Genomic DNA, 11,944 nt, shown 5'->3' on the forward strand with positions numbered 1-11,944 from the left:
AGATGCTCCTAAATGTGAACACTGCCCCGACGAACGTCTGATTGTGAAACACCTAATAACTTTATGCCCATACTATGAAGATGCACGCCGACGATATGGTATCAAAGAGCACCTGCATGATGTACTAAGTTCACCCACCCAGATCGAAGCAACCATACGATTTCTCAAAGATAATGAACTGTACTCTATTATTTAAATCTTTTTTGATGTAATATTGACTACTTTCAATGTGATCTTGTGTCAATGACCATAGCTGTCGAGAGACGTTAATTTAAATAAATAAATAAATTTATTGGATATATGGACAAACAAATATTAGTTTCATAGAAATAAATAATATATTTGAAATCCCACCAATAATCATCATTATATTATTACACTTCATTTATGCATAACTTATATTAATAATGCTGAAGAAATATCCATTTGAAGGAAATAAATATAGTTGAGGTTAATATATCATTGAGTAATTAATAAACCTTGTTTATACTATTTAATATGAATCAATGCTGAATAAAAATAATATTTCAATTCAGTAATGGTTAACGTATTTCTCTGATAATTATTTGGTTGTTTCTATTTTCCGATTGTTAGGGTCTGAGAAGAACTGTTTGCCAAATTAGGTAATTTTTTTAGAGTTCATATTGAGAGTATCCGGGTTTGAACCCTAGTCATTTTGATCGCATACGTTCCCTCTAACCACTGTTCTGCCAACATCACTAATTACAACAATTTAAACCCAAAATTCAGTACAGATGTGCTAAGCGGCGTTCAATAAGCCCATAGTAACACAGATTTTATGTTCAAAAAGGAAATTCAAATCAAAGAAAAAATTGAAGGACAGATCCTTCAAGGAGATGCGCTTCTCTTTGAGGGATATGTCCCTAAACTTTTCCACAGATGAGATCGCTAGAGTTATGTTAGTTTGTTAATTATTAATAAATCCTAGAGAGATATCCAGCATTCGGCGTTCCATAGCACGAATGCAACGTACCAAAATTAGAGACGTTCTTCAGGAGGTGGCAGAGATGAAATGGAGTTGGGCTGGTCATGTGGCAAGAATGTCCGAGATCAGATGGGCTCATAGAATAACGGTGTGGAGACCTAGAGAAACCAAAAGAAGTGTTGGGCGCCCCCAAAAACGGTGGGTGGATGGTATTAAGAGGATTGCTGGTAAGAGGTGGATAAGCGTGGCACAGGATAGGGAGACATGGAAGCGGTTGAAAGAGACCTATCTCCAGAAGTGGACGAATGCAGGTTGAAGAAGAAGAATAAATCCTATATTTTGAGTGGATAAATTATTGAATTCTTGTAAGAGTTTATTTATAAAAAGCAAATGTTCGTTAACTACCAGTTGAAAATTTGGTGATAATGAATTTATGTTATTTGTGGAGATAACGTAAGTTCATATGAATTATTTATACCAGAAATATATTAAATATTATCAAATACCTCGTAAACAAATATTTTATTCCCTATTAATAAACTTTTTTGACTACATAATTTAACTATTAATGAATATATTAAATATAAATCTGCTGTAATAGTTGTGACTAAATGACCAAATAAGTGCTTTATTAATAAAAAAAATATGGATTCATCTCAGTGTACCCATACAAAGAATAGAAAGCATAAGTTCCCACAAACCTGCGCGGCAAATGCGAATATTCTTACTGCATCTGAGTCTAGATCAAAATATTAAGGATTGCAGTGGAGAGAATTGTGTGAGAAAAATGACTTACTTGAGATGCCACTTAATGAGTATACAAATTTTCGGAAATATTCTCCGTGTTCAAATTAGACTCTTGACGTGTATGAGACTGATTGCTGGAGGGTTGATTATTAATTTGAGTTTTGCTGCTATCATTCGAGTTATCATGAAGTAGAGTGTGATGTTTTTTCCGGCAAAACCGACAGGATTATTTTGATCTGCAGGAATAATTTGAATGTCCAGGTTTTAAACAGTTCGAGCACAACCTGAAACGCTTAATCTCAGCAAATCTTTTTTCTATAGGAGTGTCTAGAAATTCTTTACATGAATAAATGAGAGTAGGAACGAATTTTTATAGATTTCTTGTTTAATAGATTATTTGGGTCAGATGTATAGGCTTTTGTGTCCAAAGATTCTAAGAGAGAACAGCGTTGAGTGAGAAATGATAAGAAATTTTCAATTTTTGGGGTATTATTGTCATTAATGAAGATTTCCCATTCCTTTCTGGTTGACGAATCTAATTTGGAGCTAAGTATAAATATCAAGATAGTATGCCATTCATCAACATTCTCACCTAAGCTTTTCATACATCTAAAATGTTTTTGGAATTCATCTAAAAATTTTCTCAAGAGTGAGTGTGATTCCTTAGGAATATTTGGTAAATCGAAAATTGCCTTCATATGCGAGTTTAAAATAGCTTTCCTATTTTGATAGCGTTCCCGAAGTCCCAAGCGGTTTTGGATTTCGCCTCGGTAGCATTCAATGATGCAATTATTTGAGCAGCTTCACCCTTGAGAGAACTTTGTAGATAGAAAAACCTTTGAATATCGGTGAGCATTTCATTTTGATTGATAAGAGCATCAAAAGTTGTTTGGAATTGAGTCCACTTGTCATAACTACCGTTAAATTCTATCAATTTAATGTCAGGTAGCTTTACATTTGTCATTGGATGTTTGATACGACACTGGCGGTCGATGTTACGGGCTTAGACAATTTCATTTTCGCTCGAGAAACAACGGAAAAATATTTTCAGTCATTTTATTAAACACGTTCACTGCGGCACGTATCCCGGGCGGCATGTATTGTGCCTTAAAGCTACTGCGGTCTGGAATGCATGAATAAAAGACTCCAGTGCGAAAGCCATAAACAAGTTGTTTCTTGACCGATTTACACGAAACAAAGACCTATGGATTTCTATTTCAAAATCCAACTTATTTCAATGATTTTCACCACACATGCCCCCGGGGATACGTGCCGCACACAAATGATATTTTCTAAGTTCAGTGCGACACATGCCTCCTAGGGCATGTGAGTTTATTCTTGTTTATTCCTGTTCATTCTGAGACCAAACAGCAAGAGAATAGTGCGTATGTATCATTTCTCCTCGGTAGTTAGCGTCTGTGTGGTTAGGTAGTTTGTGTTCTTCGGGTATTGCCTAATAGTGTGTGATCAAAAAGTCTGAAAGATCGAGATTTATTGTGGAAATGGCAAGAAGGAAAAGAGAAGAAAATGTATGTTATGGAGAAGTGACAAATAGAAACAGGGAAGAAACCATCATTTCAGTAGCAGAGATAAATAATAATGATGTACCAGAAATAGCTGTAAGTATTGAAGGTAATAATCTCCATAGTGGCAATGATATACAAGCGGGGATTTCTTGTGAAAATGAATTGCAAACGAAAGGAAATACTTATCAGAATGAGGAAGAAGGACAACATGAAATGGAAGGCGAAGAACTAGATTTTTCCGACATTGACAGTGCAAATGAACCTTTTGGGAGTGATGACTCTGTAGTTGACAAAGACTACTCTCCAGATTCTTCAACGGATAGCGATATCAGGGAAAATGATGCCCGTGATTCTGAAACTCCACTCAGCTCTGACGACGCAGTACCGAGTACAAACGACGTTGAAACAACTCAATCTGATAGTGGAGAATGGAACAGAATTGGTGGAGGTGAGGAAAATTCTGAGTTCAGAGTTGAAAAATGTACTCTAGCTAATATTGACGCAAGTGAAATAAGAAATCCGATCGATATATTCAATTTATTCATCACAGATGATATATTAGATATCATAGTTACAGAAACCAACAATTATGCTGCTCAACAACTGCTCAATACTAACCATTCAAGAAAGTCTCGGTTAAATGCATGGACTAAAACGAATTGGGGCGAAATCCGAGCTTTTTTGGGTGTTACTCTAGCTATGGGCTTGACGGAAGTACCCCACATCAATTTATACTGGTCTAAAGACGACATTTTTTACAACAAATTCATTTCAAATACGTTTCGTCGGGATCGTTATCTTTTACTATTGAAATTACTTCATTTTGAAAACAACGAAACCTGTGACATTTCCAATCGTTTGTACAAAATCGAAAAAGTAGTTTCGAAGTTACTCCAAAACTTCCAAACTATCCTTCAACCTGGAAATATACTTGTCATTGATGAGTCAATGGTGCCATTTCGAGGAAGACTAAAGTTTCGACAATACATACCCAACAAAACTCATAGATATGGCATAAAGTTGTATAAACTTTGTTCACCAGAAGGCTTCAATACAATAATTTATACTGGAAAAGGTGAAACAAATCCTGATCTAGGACATTCCCAGTCCATTGTTATCAAATTGCTCCAATGTGTAGAGAACAAATCCGGTAAATTATTATTTGCCGATAATTTTTATTCGGGAATATCGCTTGTCAAGAACTTAATGCAGAACGAAAACATGATGTATTGTGGAACCCTTAGAGCTAATCGGAGAGACATTCCCAAGGTTTTCAAATTGAAAAAGAAGATGAAATCAGGAGAAATTTTTGGTGAGGAGAAGGACGGGGTGAAAATTATCAAGTGGATGGATAAGCGTCCAGTACTAATGATATCAAGCGTTTCGGATCACAACACAAAGGTTTTTCCAGTTGGAAAGAAAAATAGGAAAGGGGAAGATGTCCTCAAACCAAAATGCATAACAGATTATAATGCTGCTAAGAAAGGTGTCGATTATTCGGACCAAATGTCTTCCTACCATAGCGTGCTTCGCAAAAGCATGAAATGGTATAGGTGAGAACTGTTTTCTACAGTATTTTCCTGAAATTCACATTTTTTATTTTTCAGAAAGGTGATGTTAGAACTAATTCTTGGCACAGCTGTTGTCAATTCGTTGATAATATACAACATGTGTGCAAGGACGAAGCTGAGCGTAACAGAATTCAGGCGACAACTGGCATATTCTCTGATCCAACCTCCTGAAAAACCAAAAACCCCTAGGAGAAGGACCCATAATTTTTGCAAACCTGAAGGTCCAGGTAGAGAACGAAGAAAGCTTTGCAAGGGATGTCGCCAGATTCTGAAATCTTCATGTTTGGATATAGAGAAATAGACAAAAAAGTTCGCAGGGTTATTTCTTTTTGTTCAGAATGTCCTGGGCAACCTGGATACTGCTTAACATGTTTCAATTCAGCACATTCATAACTCTTTTTTGATGAAATTAACATTTAATAATATAATTACCAGAATGACAATGTTAAGTTTACTAATATACAGTCAAACCTGTGTAAGTGACAACTGGGTAAGCGAGAAAACTCTTTAAGTGAGTGGAATTGCCTGGTCCCGTCATTTTTAGCCCCTAAAACCTCTATGTGTGAGAAATAGAAGCCTCTATAAGAGAAAGTCGTGAACCGCCAGATATATTTGTGTTCGAACCTCTATAACTAAGACTGCTATTTGTCTATAACTCTATAAGCGAGAGTCTGGCATGGAGGTAGTTCCCCGAAAACATAAACACATGTTTTCGGGGAATTACCTAACATTGTCTTTGTGGAAATCTGGCCCTCACTTTTAATACAATCGATGTAACTACCTTACCCCAGTTGACATCAAGTGCTAAGAAAGCTTAAGTCTAGCGCAATGTCTAAAAGAAAAATCCGAGTTTTATCTCTGAGTGAAAAACTTAAGATCGTGAATGCGTTTGAGTGTGGAAAATCGCGTAATGAAATTCAGAGTGAGTTTGGTCTACCAGAATCAACCTATTATAAAATTATCAAGTCAAGAGACTCTATAAAGTCTCAGTGCTCTGAAGGACACGGAAATATTAAGAGGAGTCGACATTCCGAGTTCCCCGACATTGAAAACTGCCTTTTAGAATGGATCAAACAAACCCTTAACAAGAACATCCCCATAGATGGACCCCTGTTGAAACAAAAATCTAAAGACTTTGCCACAAGATTGGGATATCAGAACTTTTCGGCTAGTAATGGCTGGTTAGAAGGTTTTAAAAGACGTCATGATATAGCTTTCAAAAAAGCCGCTGGAGAAAGTAGATCTGTAGACCAAAGCGTGTGTAACCGATGGACTGAAGAACTGCCAAGTCTCTTGAAGGGGTATGATCCAAACGACATTTACAATGCGGATGAGACAGCTCTATTCTTCAAGTGTCTTCCTGATAAAACATTCACATTTAAGGGCGAAAAATGTCATGGAGGTAAACAAAGTAAGGAACGTCTTACTATTCTTCAATGCGTTAACATGACCGGTACTGATAAGCTACCTCTTTTAATGATAGGGAAATCAAAACGACCTAGATGTTTCAAAGGTGTCAAGACTTTACCTGTTGATTATGCAAGTAACACAAAAGCTTGGATGACCAAGATATTATTCAAGGATTGGTTGAAAAACGTCGACAAGAAAATGATGATGAAAAACAAAAAAATCCTGCTTTTCATTGACAACTGTGCTGCCCACAATGACTTACCAACATTCGAAAACGTAAAAGTCATGTTTTTGCCTGCCAACACCACCAGTCAACTTCAACCTTTAGATCAAGGTATCATTCACACATTCAAACGCTTTTACCGCAGAGAAGTTGTTCAACACACCCTTACGTGTCTCGAAGCAAGCAATAACCATGATATTGACGTACTCCTAGCCATGAAATTTGCAAGGAAAGCATGGTACAAAGTAAGTGACGTTACTGTCAAGAACTGTTTCAAGAAGGCTGGATTTTGTATCAGCACAGATAAACAGGAATTTATACCTGAGGATAATGAAGTTGAAGCTGGACCTAGCAATGAGGATTGGGCCAAGCTTGTGTGTCACGAATATACTGGTGATGTGTTAACGCCAACCTTTGAAGACTTTGTACAAGTTGACGACCTCCTGGCTACCGCTGGAGAATTTACCGATGACGATATCGTGCACAATTTCGCTACAACGTGTACTGACGGAAATGACAGTGAAGATGAAGCCGACCAATTGCAGACTTTGGATACAGAAGTAAAAAACATTCCAAAGAAGCAAGAAATTTTAATTGCACTGGAGAATATACACAAATTTTTTGAATACTCTGCGGTTGTTGATAAAACAATATTCGATAATATTTACGAATTAGAAAAGCATGTTCACAATTTGAATACGGAAAAACAGAAGAAAATAACAGATTTTTTTAAATAGATGTGCGAGGTTCATTATTTTTTATTTGTAAGAAAAAACAACAGATTTTTTTTTAAAAGATGTGTAAGATTCATTATTTACTATGTACTTGTAAGAAGAAAATTAAAGATTTCTTTGAATAAATGTGTGAGATTTTTTTCCTATTTGTAAGTAGAATGAAATACATTACACATATGTACATACATACATGTTTTACATTTTTTTATTCAACCTCTATGAGTGATAATGGTAACTTAGAAACCTTCATTAGCTAGAAACTCGGGTTAGTGAGAAACCTCCATAAGCGAAACAAACCTTGCGGTCCCTTGAACTCTCCCTTATCCAGGTTCGACTGTATTTGAATGAAGAAAAAACTACTCTATGTTTGCTCCATTCTGCCTAGAAATCGAACTAATAAAGATAATAAAGTTAACCTTTTCCTAGTGCGGCACAGGTCACCGGAGGCATGTGCGGTTGTGCCTATACGTAGATTACTACTATATAAATGATTTTTACTATTTGGTATATTGAATAATTCACTGACCGTTGGTTAGATGGAGCTCAAAGAAAATTTGGCACACGTATCCCCAGGGGCATGTGCCGCACAGTGATCATGGATTGTGACATGCCGCCAGGGGCATGTTCCGCATGTAATTTATAAAATGCAAAATTTATCGTCGCAGTGAACGTGTTAAGGAGAAATATTCAGTAAAATCCGAAGAGTGATTTTTTTATGTGTAATTGTTTAAATGGACTAACGAATATGGAAATTTATCAAATTAATGAAACAGTAATACTCTAAACTCGTTATAAATGAAGGATAAATTATGGGTTTATTTGAGAAATGGGTAATATAAAATGGAAAGGACTGACCTTTGATTTCCTGTGCTGCTAAATTGCAACAGCGGTGGCGTCTTCGTATCATAAGTGCACTTGAGATGGGACCCTAGCGAAGCGTTGATTTTGTCGTTCACAATATTGGTTTGTTGGATTTAAAATATAATCCGGTTCGAAGGACCATGAATTGGGGTGCAATACATGCTGTCCCCTGGGAGCAATGGTGTATCATGCCCTTTGAGGAGACACTTCCAGCTTTTTACGACCATTCCATGATAACTACGGTCTCTCCGCACTTATTCACCGCTCATTTGAACGCTTTATCCTTCCAAGTGTTAGGAGTTTATTATATTTTTATGTAAAAAACTGATCTGACCGCACATGTGGTGCATCGATAGAATGTTAGTTTCAGTTTCAAATTAAACTTCCAACCTGCAACGTCGTAGTAATTATTTCAACCTTCCTTCAGTGTGAATAAAGATAAAGTAGTGAATTACAAGGATCAACTTATTCAAATTAATAAGTAAACCCAAGTAATAACAGTGGCGACGAGGATTTCGGAAAATGAGCGAAGACTAGAAAAATTTAGTCGGTCATCTGCGTGAATTCGACTCAAAGTCCAACGACTGGAGCATATTCAAACCACGTTTGATCAACTATTTCGAAGCTAATGAAATAAAAGACGATGGAAGAAGACGAGCAATATTCCTTAATTTATTATCTGAAGATTCATACAGACTCATCTTCAACTTGTGCTTACCCGAAAAACCAGAAAATATTCCCTTCGACGAATTACTGAAGACTTTTTCGAAACATTTCGGAGCACAAAGTTCAGTGTTCGCAGAAAGAAAAAAATTCTACAATTCAAGAAAATCACCCAGCGAATCAGCCAATGAATGACCGCTAGAATAAGGAGTTTAGCTATAGTAAATCGGATATTTGGAAATTATTGAAACTATTGGAATTATTATGCAGAGGGAATATACGTTAAATTCAAAAAAACGATCGCGACTTGTGTTAACCTATCTTAGTTTAGAAGCCGGATGTTTTATTTTTCAATTATTGCTTTTCTTAATTACCGTCTCCAGACGTCTCGACACCACGTTGGTGAAATCGATATATCTTTCACGGATAAGAAAGAATAAACTAAATATTAGCTCAACTAAGTTCAGTAAATGCGTTTTGGTCACATATGACACAGCAGAAAATCCGTTAGGCTGTAGGCATATTCGACGTTTGGTTCTAGCTGAGACAGCAGAAAAATTTGCTTGAGCTGGTGGGGTCTGTTAACGAAAAATGAAGAAGGAATGATGAGGCTTAAGTTTTTAGTCAGTATCGCTTAGGGTCTCTTATTGAGAAGGGTTGAGAATTCGAACGTCGCGTCGGTCGCGAAACCGGACTTAGAGCAAAACAATTTCTTTTCAATATCAGAGTAATATTCAATGAGGAAAAGTTAAATAGATGGTGAATTGGTATATGTGTGAGTTTTCGAGATTTTAAGTATTCAGGAAAAGGGATTGTTTTGGCTCTGAGAAAAGAAGAATTAGGTCAGAAATAGAAAAATAGGGATTATTATTATTTTTTTTTTTTTGGGATGAAGTTTAGAATTTGTTTTGGAATAAATTATTTTAGATCGGAGTTCGCGGATCGGGAGGTAAGTTATTATAAAAGGAATTACACGTTTCGAGTGAACAGTTTGAAGAAATTAAAACTAGGTTTAGGCAGGGCCTAAAATACTCACCTAGCATCGCGGGATAAGGGCAAGTCTTTTGGCTATTTGATTTTTATGTCATTTGTTGATGTTTGAATGCTTTTTCGATGAAAAAAAGTCTATTTGAGTAGTCCCGATTCTCCCAAGTTCAAAGTTGGTATTTTGTTTCTTTTGGTTGAATAACAGATTATTTGAGACATTTTTTGTTTTTTTCCATAAAGTTTTGGCCGTTGAGTCAACATAGAAATTTCGGGGATATTGTAAATTTGAATATTTTCATTTTTCTTTATTATATTTAGTCTTAAAATTTAAATCGACTTTTATTGATCCAGTAAACTAATCCTGTCCCTAGAGAAAGAAAGTCAACTAAAAAGACCTGTCCATGGAAGCGACGGGCCGGACTCTCACATAACATCTTTGTGAATTTATATAATTATTAATTCTCCGAGACCTCTGGAAAGCCGCTCTTCCAGGGGTTAAAAGAACATCCCAACCGGAGATAAGTGAACGTTGGTCAACATTCTCTGACCAACCCGTTCATGACAAATTGGTGACAGCTTAGTGGGATATTAGTTGATTTTTGTTTCTCTGGGATAATATGACAAATTGGTGATAGCTTAAGAGATAATACTTGATTTTTTTTCTGTCTGGGATCGGATATTTTTCAAAAAAGTTATTTTTTGGTAGCTGAAATTTTGAGGGTTGATAACATTGAAGTATTAGAATAAAGTTTAAGATTGGAACTGTTGAATTGGGAGACTTTCGGATGAATAGACCTTGTATTTTTTGTGTATGATTGATATTTTGGAATTTGAATTATTTTGAGCGTATTGTTATTTTTCATATCAGGAGTGAAAATATATAAATTTTGTTGAGGTGGAGGAGTGTGTTGGATTTTGATGAATTTATATTTTGGTATGTTATTTAGAGAGTTGGAGAAAATCAGCTGTTGGGCCTGAATCATATTTTAGTTAATTTTTTCGTTGAACGTTCATTTTCTAAATCAACTAGAAGTAGAAGTAAATAAATAATTTTCATAATTCATTAGAGGTATTTGTTTTGAGACTTTTTCTAATTGAAGTGATTTTCTTATAAAATCATTTTCAAGTAAGTTTTGGTTTATACCCTAATTTTCAAAATTTGAAAAAGAGTTCAAGTAGACATTGAAGTCAGGTTTGTGCTAGTTTTGGAATTTACAGTTTTCGGTGTTAGAAAGAAATTTAGGGATTTTCAGGTAAAGGTCAGACAGTTGATCAACGTGGGATACCAAATATATAAGGGTAAAGGTAAAATATTGTATTGGTTGTATCATTGTTATCATTTTTTTTTGATATTCAAATTTAATTAAAAATGTCGATTACACCTCCTCTACCTGGTACTGTTAATAGCGCTACTTCAAGTTCAGTTAATGCGCCAGGCGGAAACCCACCTGTGAATCCGGCAATAGTAAATATGCAACGTTATTCGCTAGGAATGATGTCGACTACCTTGGAAAATTTTTCAGGAAAAGAAGTTTTGAGATATTTTGATAAATTGGAACTAAGGGCAAAATTGGAGGGATGGAGTGAGGATGAAACCCTCACTCTATTGAAACTGAAGTTGGTAGGCGAAGCATACAGCTATTTCAAATCGGATGTTACTTTATATTTAGTAACTTATGCAGAATTGAAATTGAGACTAACTGAAAAATTTACGTCGCAAAAATTACCGGGGGAATGTCAGTGGAATTTGAGTAGATGTATACAAAGACAAGATGAGGATTTATCTTCATTTTGTACCAGATTAAAAACTATTGGCGCAGAATTATTAAATGAAGATTTAGCCGGGGCAAAAGCGGATGAGGAAATAGGATTGCGAAAGAAAAATGAAGATTTGATTCTGAATCAGTTCAAAATTGTATTACGGAAAGATGTAATGAGGGAGATCGGAATATTGTTATTACGGGAAAAAGATTTAAATTTGGAAAAAGCGGAAGAATTGGTCATTTTGCATGAGACAACAAATAGAATGTTACAGGGAAGATTAGCTTATATGAAAATATCGACAATAAAATCAGAAGAAGTGTGTCAGTTTTGTGAAAAGAAAGGTCACTCAGCGAAAGTATGTAGAAGTATTCAGATAAATCGGGAGAAGGGAGGACAAAATTTTCAAAAAAGATGTTTCGCGTGTGGCAGGTTAGGCCATCTTTCGAGAGATTGCAGGGATAATGATAAATCAAGGAAACAAATTCAAGGTTTTCAGTGTAATAAGTTGGGAC

The 11,944-nt window shown here is 35.7% G+C and overlaps 2 protein-coding genes across 2 annotated transcripts; both read left to right on the forward strand.

Moving 5' to 3' along the window:
* The first annotated feature begins 2,644 nt into the window (after positions 1–2,644).
* Positions 2,645–5,727, forward strand: LOC123675616 (piggyBac transposable element-derived protein 4-like). The gene is made up of 2 exons (XM_045611048.1): positions 2,645–4,772; positions 4,827–5,727. Exons 1-2 carry the CDS (start codon positions 3,196–3,198, stop codon positions 5,089–5,091), a joined length of 1,842 nt encoding a protein of 613 aa, XP_045467004.1. The 5' UTR covers positions 2,645–3,195; the 3' UTR covers positions 5,092–5,727.
* On the forward strand, positions 5,619–10,110 carry LOC123673822 (tigger transposable element-derived protein 6-like). The gene is made up of 3 exons (XM_045608521.1): positions 5,619–6,983; positions 9,609–9,630; positions 10,040–10,110. The coding sequence occupies exons 1-3, from the start codon at positions 5,619–5,621 to the stop codon at positions 10,108–10,110; spliced, it is 1,458 nt and encodes a 485-aa protein (XP_045464477.1).
* The last annotated feature ends 1,834 nt before the right edge of the window (positions 10,111–11,944 follow it).

This window comes from Harmonia axyridis, chromosome 1 (assembly GCF_914767665.1).
Source record: "Harmonia axyridis chromosome 1, icHarAxyr1.1, whole genome shotgun sequence".
In the NCBI taxonomy this organism is placed as follows: domain Eukaryota; kingdom Metazoa; phylum Arthropoda; class Insecta; order Coleoptera; family Coccinellidae; genus Harmonia; species Harmonia axyridis.

Coding starts and splice junctions, on each gene's coding strand:
- LOC123675616 (XM_045611048.1), top strand. CDS start 3,196: ATGGCAAGAAGGAAAAGAGAAGAAAATGTATGTTATGGAGAAGTGACA. Junction 4,773..4,826: donor AAAAGCATGAAATGGTATAG/GTGAGAACTGTT, acceptor TTTATTTTTCAG/AAAGGTGATGTTAGAACTAA.
- LOC123673822 (XM_045608521.1), top strand. CDS start 5,619: ATGTCTAAAAGAAAAATCCGAGTTTTATCTCTGAGTGAAAAACTTAAG. Junction 6,984..9,608: donor TGCAGACTTTGGATACAGAA/GTAAAAAACATT, acceptor AAATTATTTTAG/ATCGGAGTTCGCGGATCGGG. Junction 9,631..10,039: donor CGGAGTTCGCGGATCGGGAG/GTAAGTTATTAT, acceptor TCCTGTCCCTAG/AGAAAGAAAGTCAACTAAAA.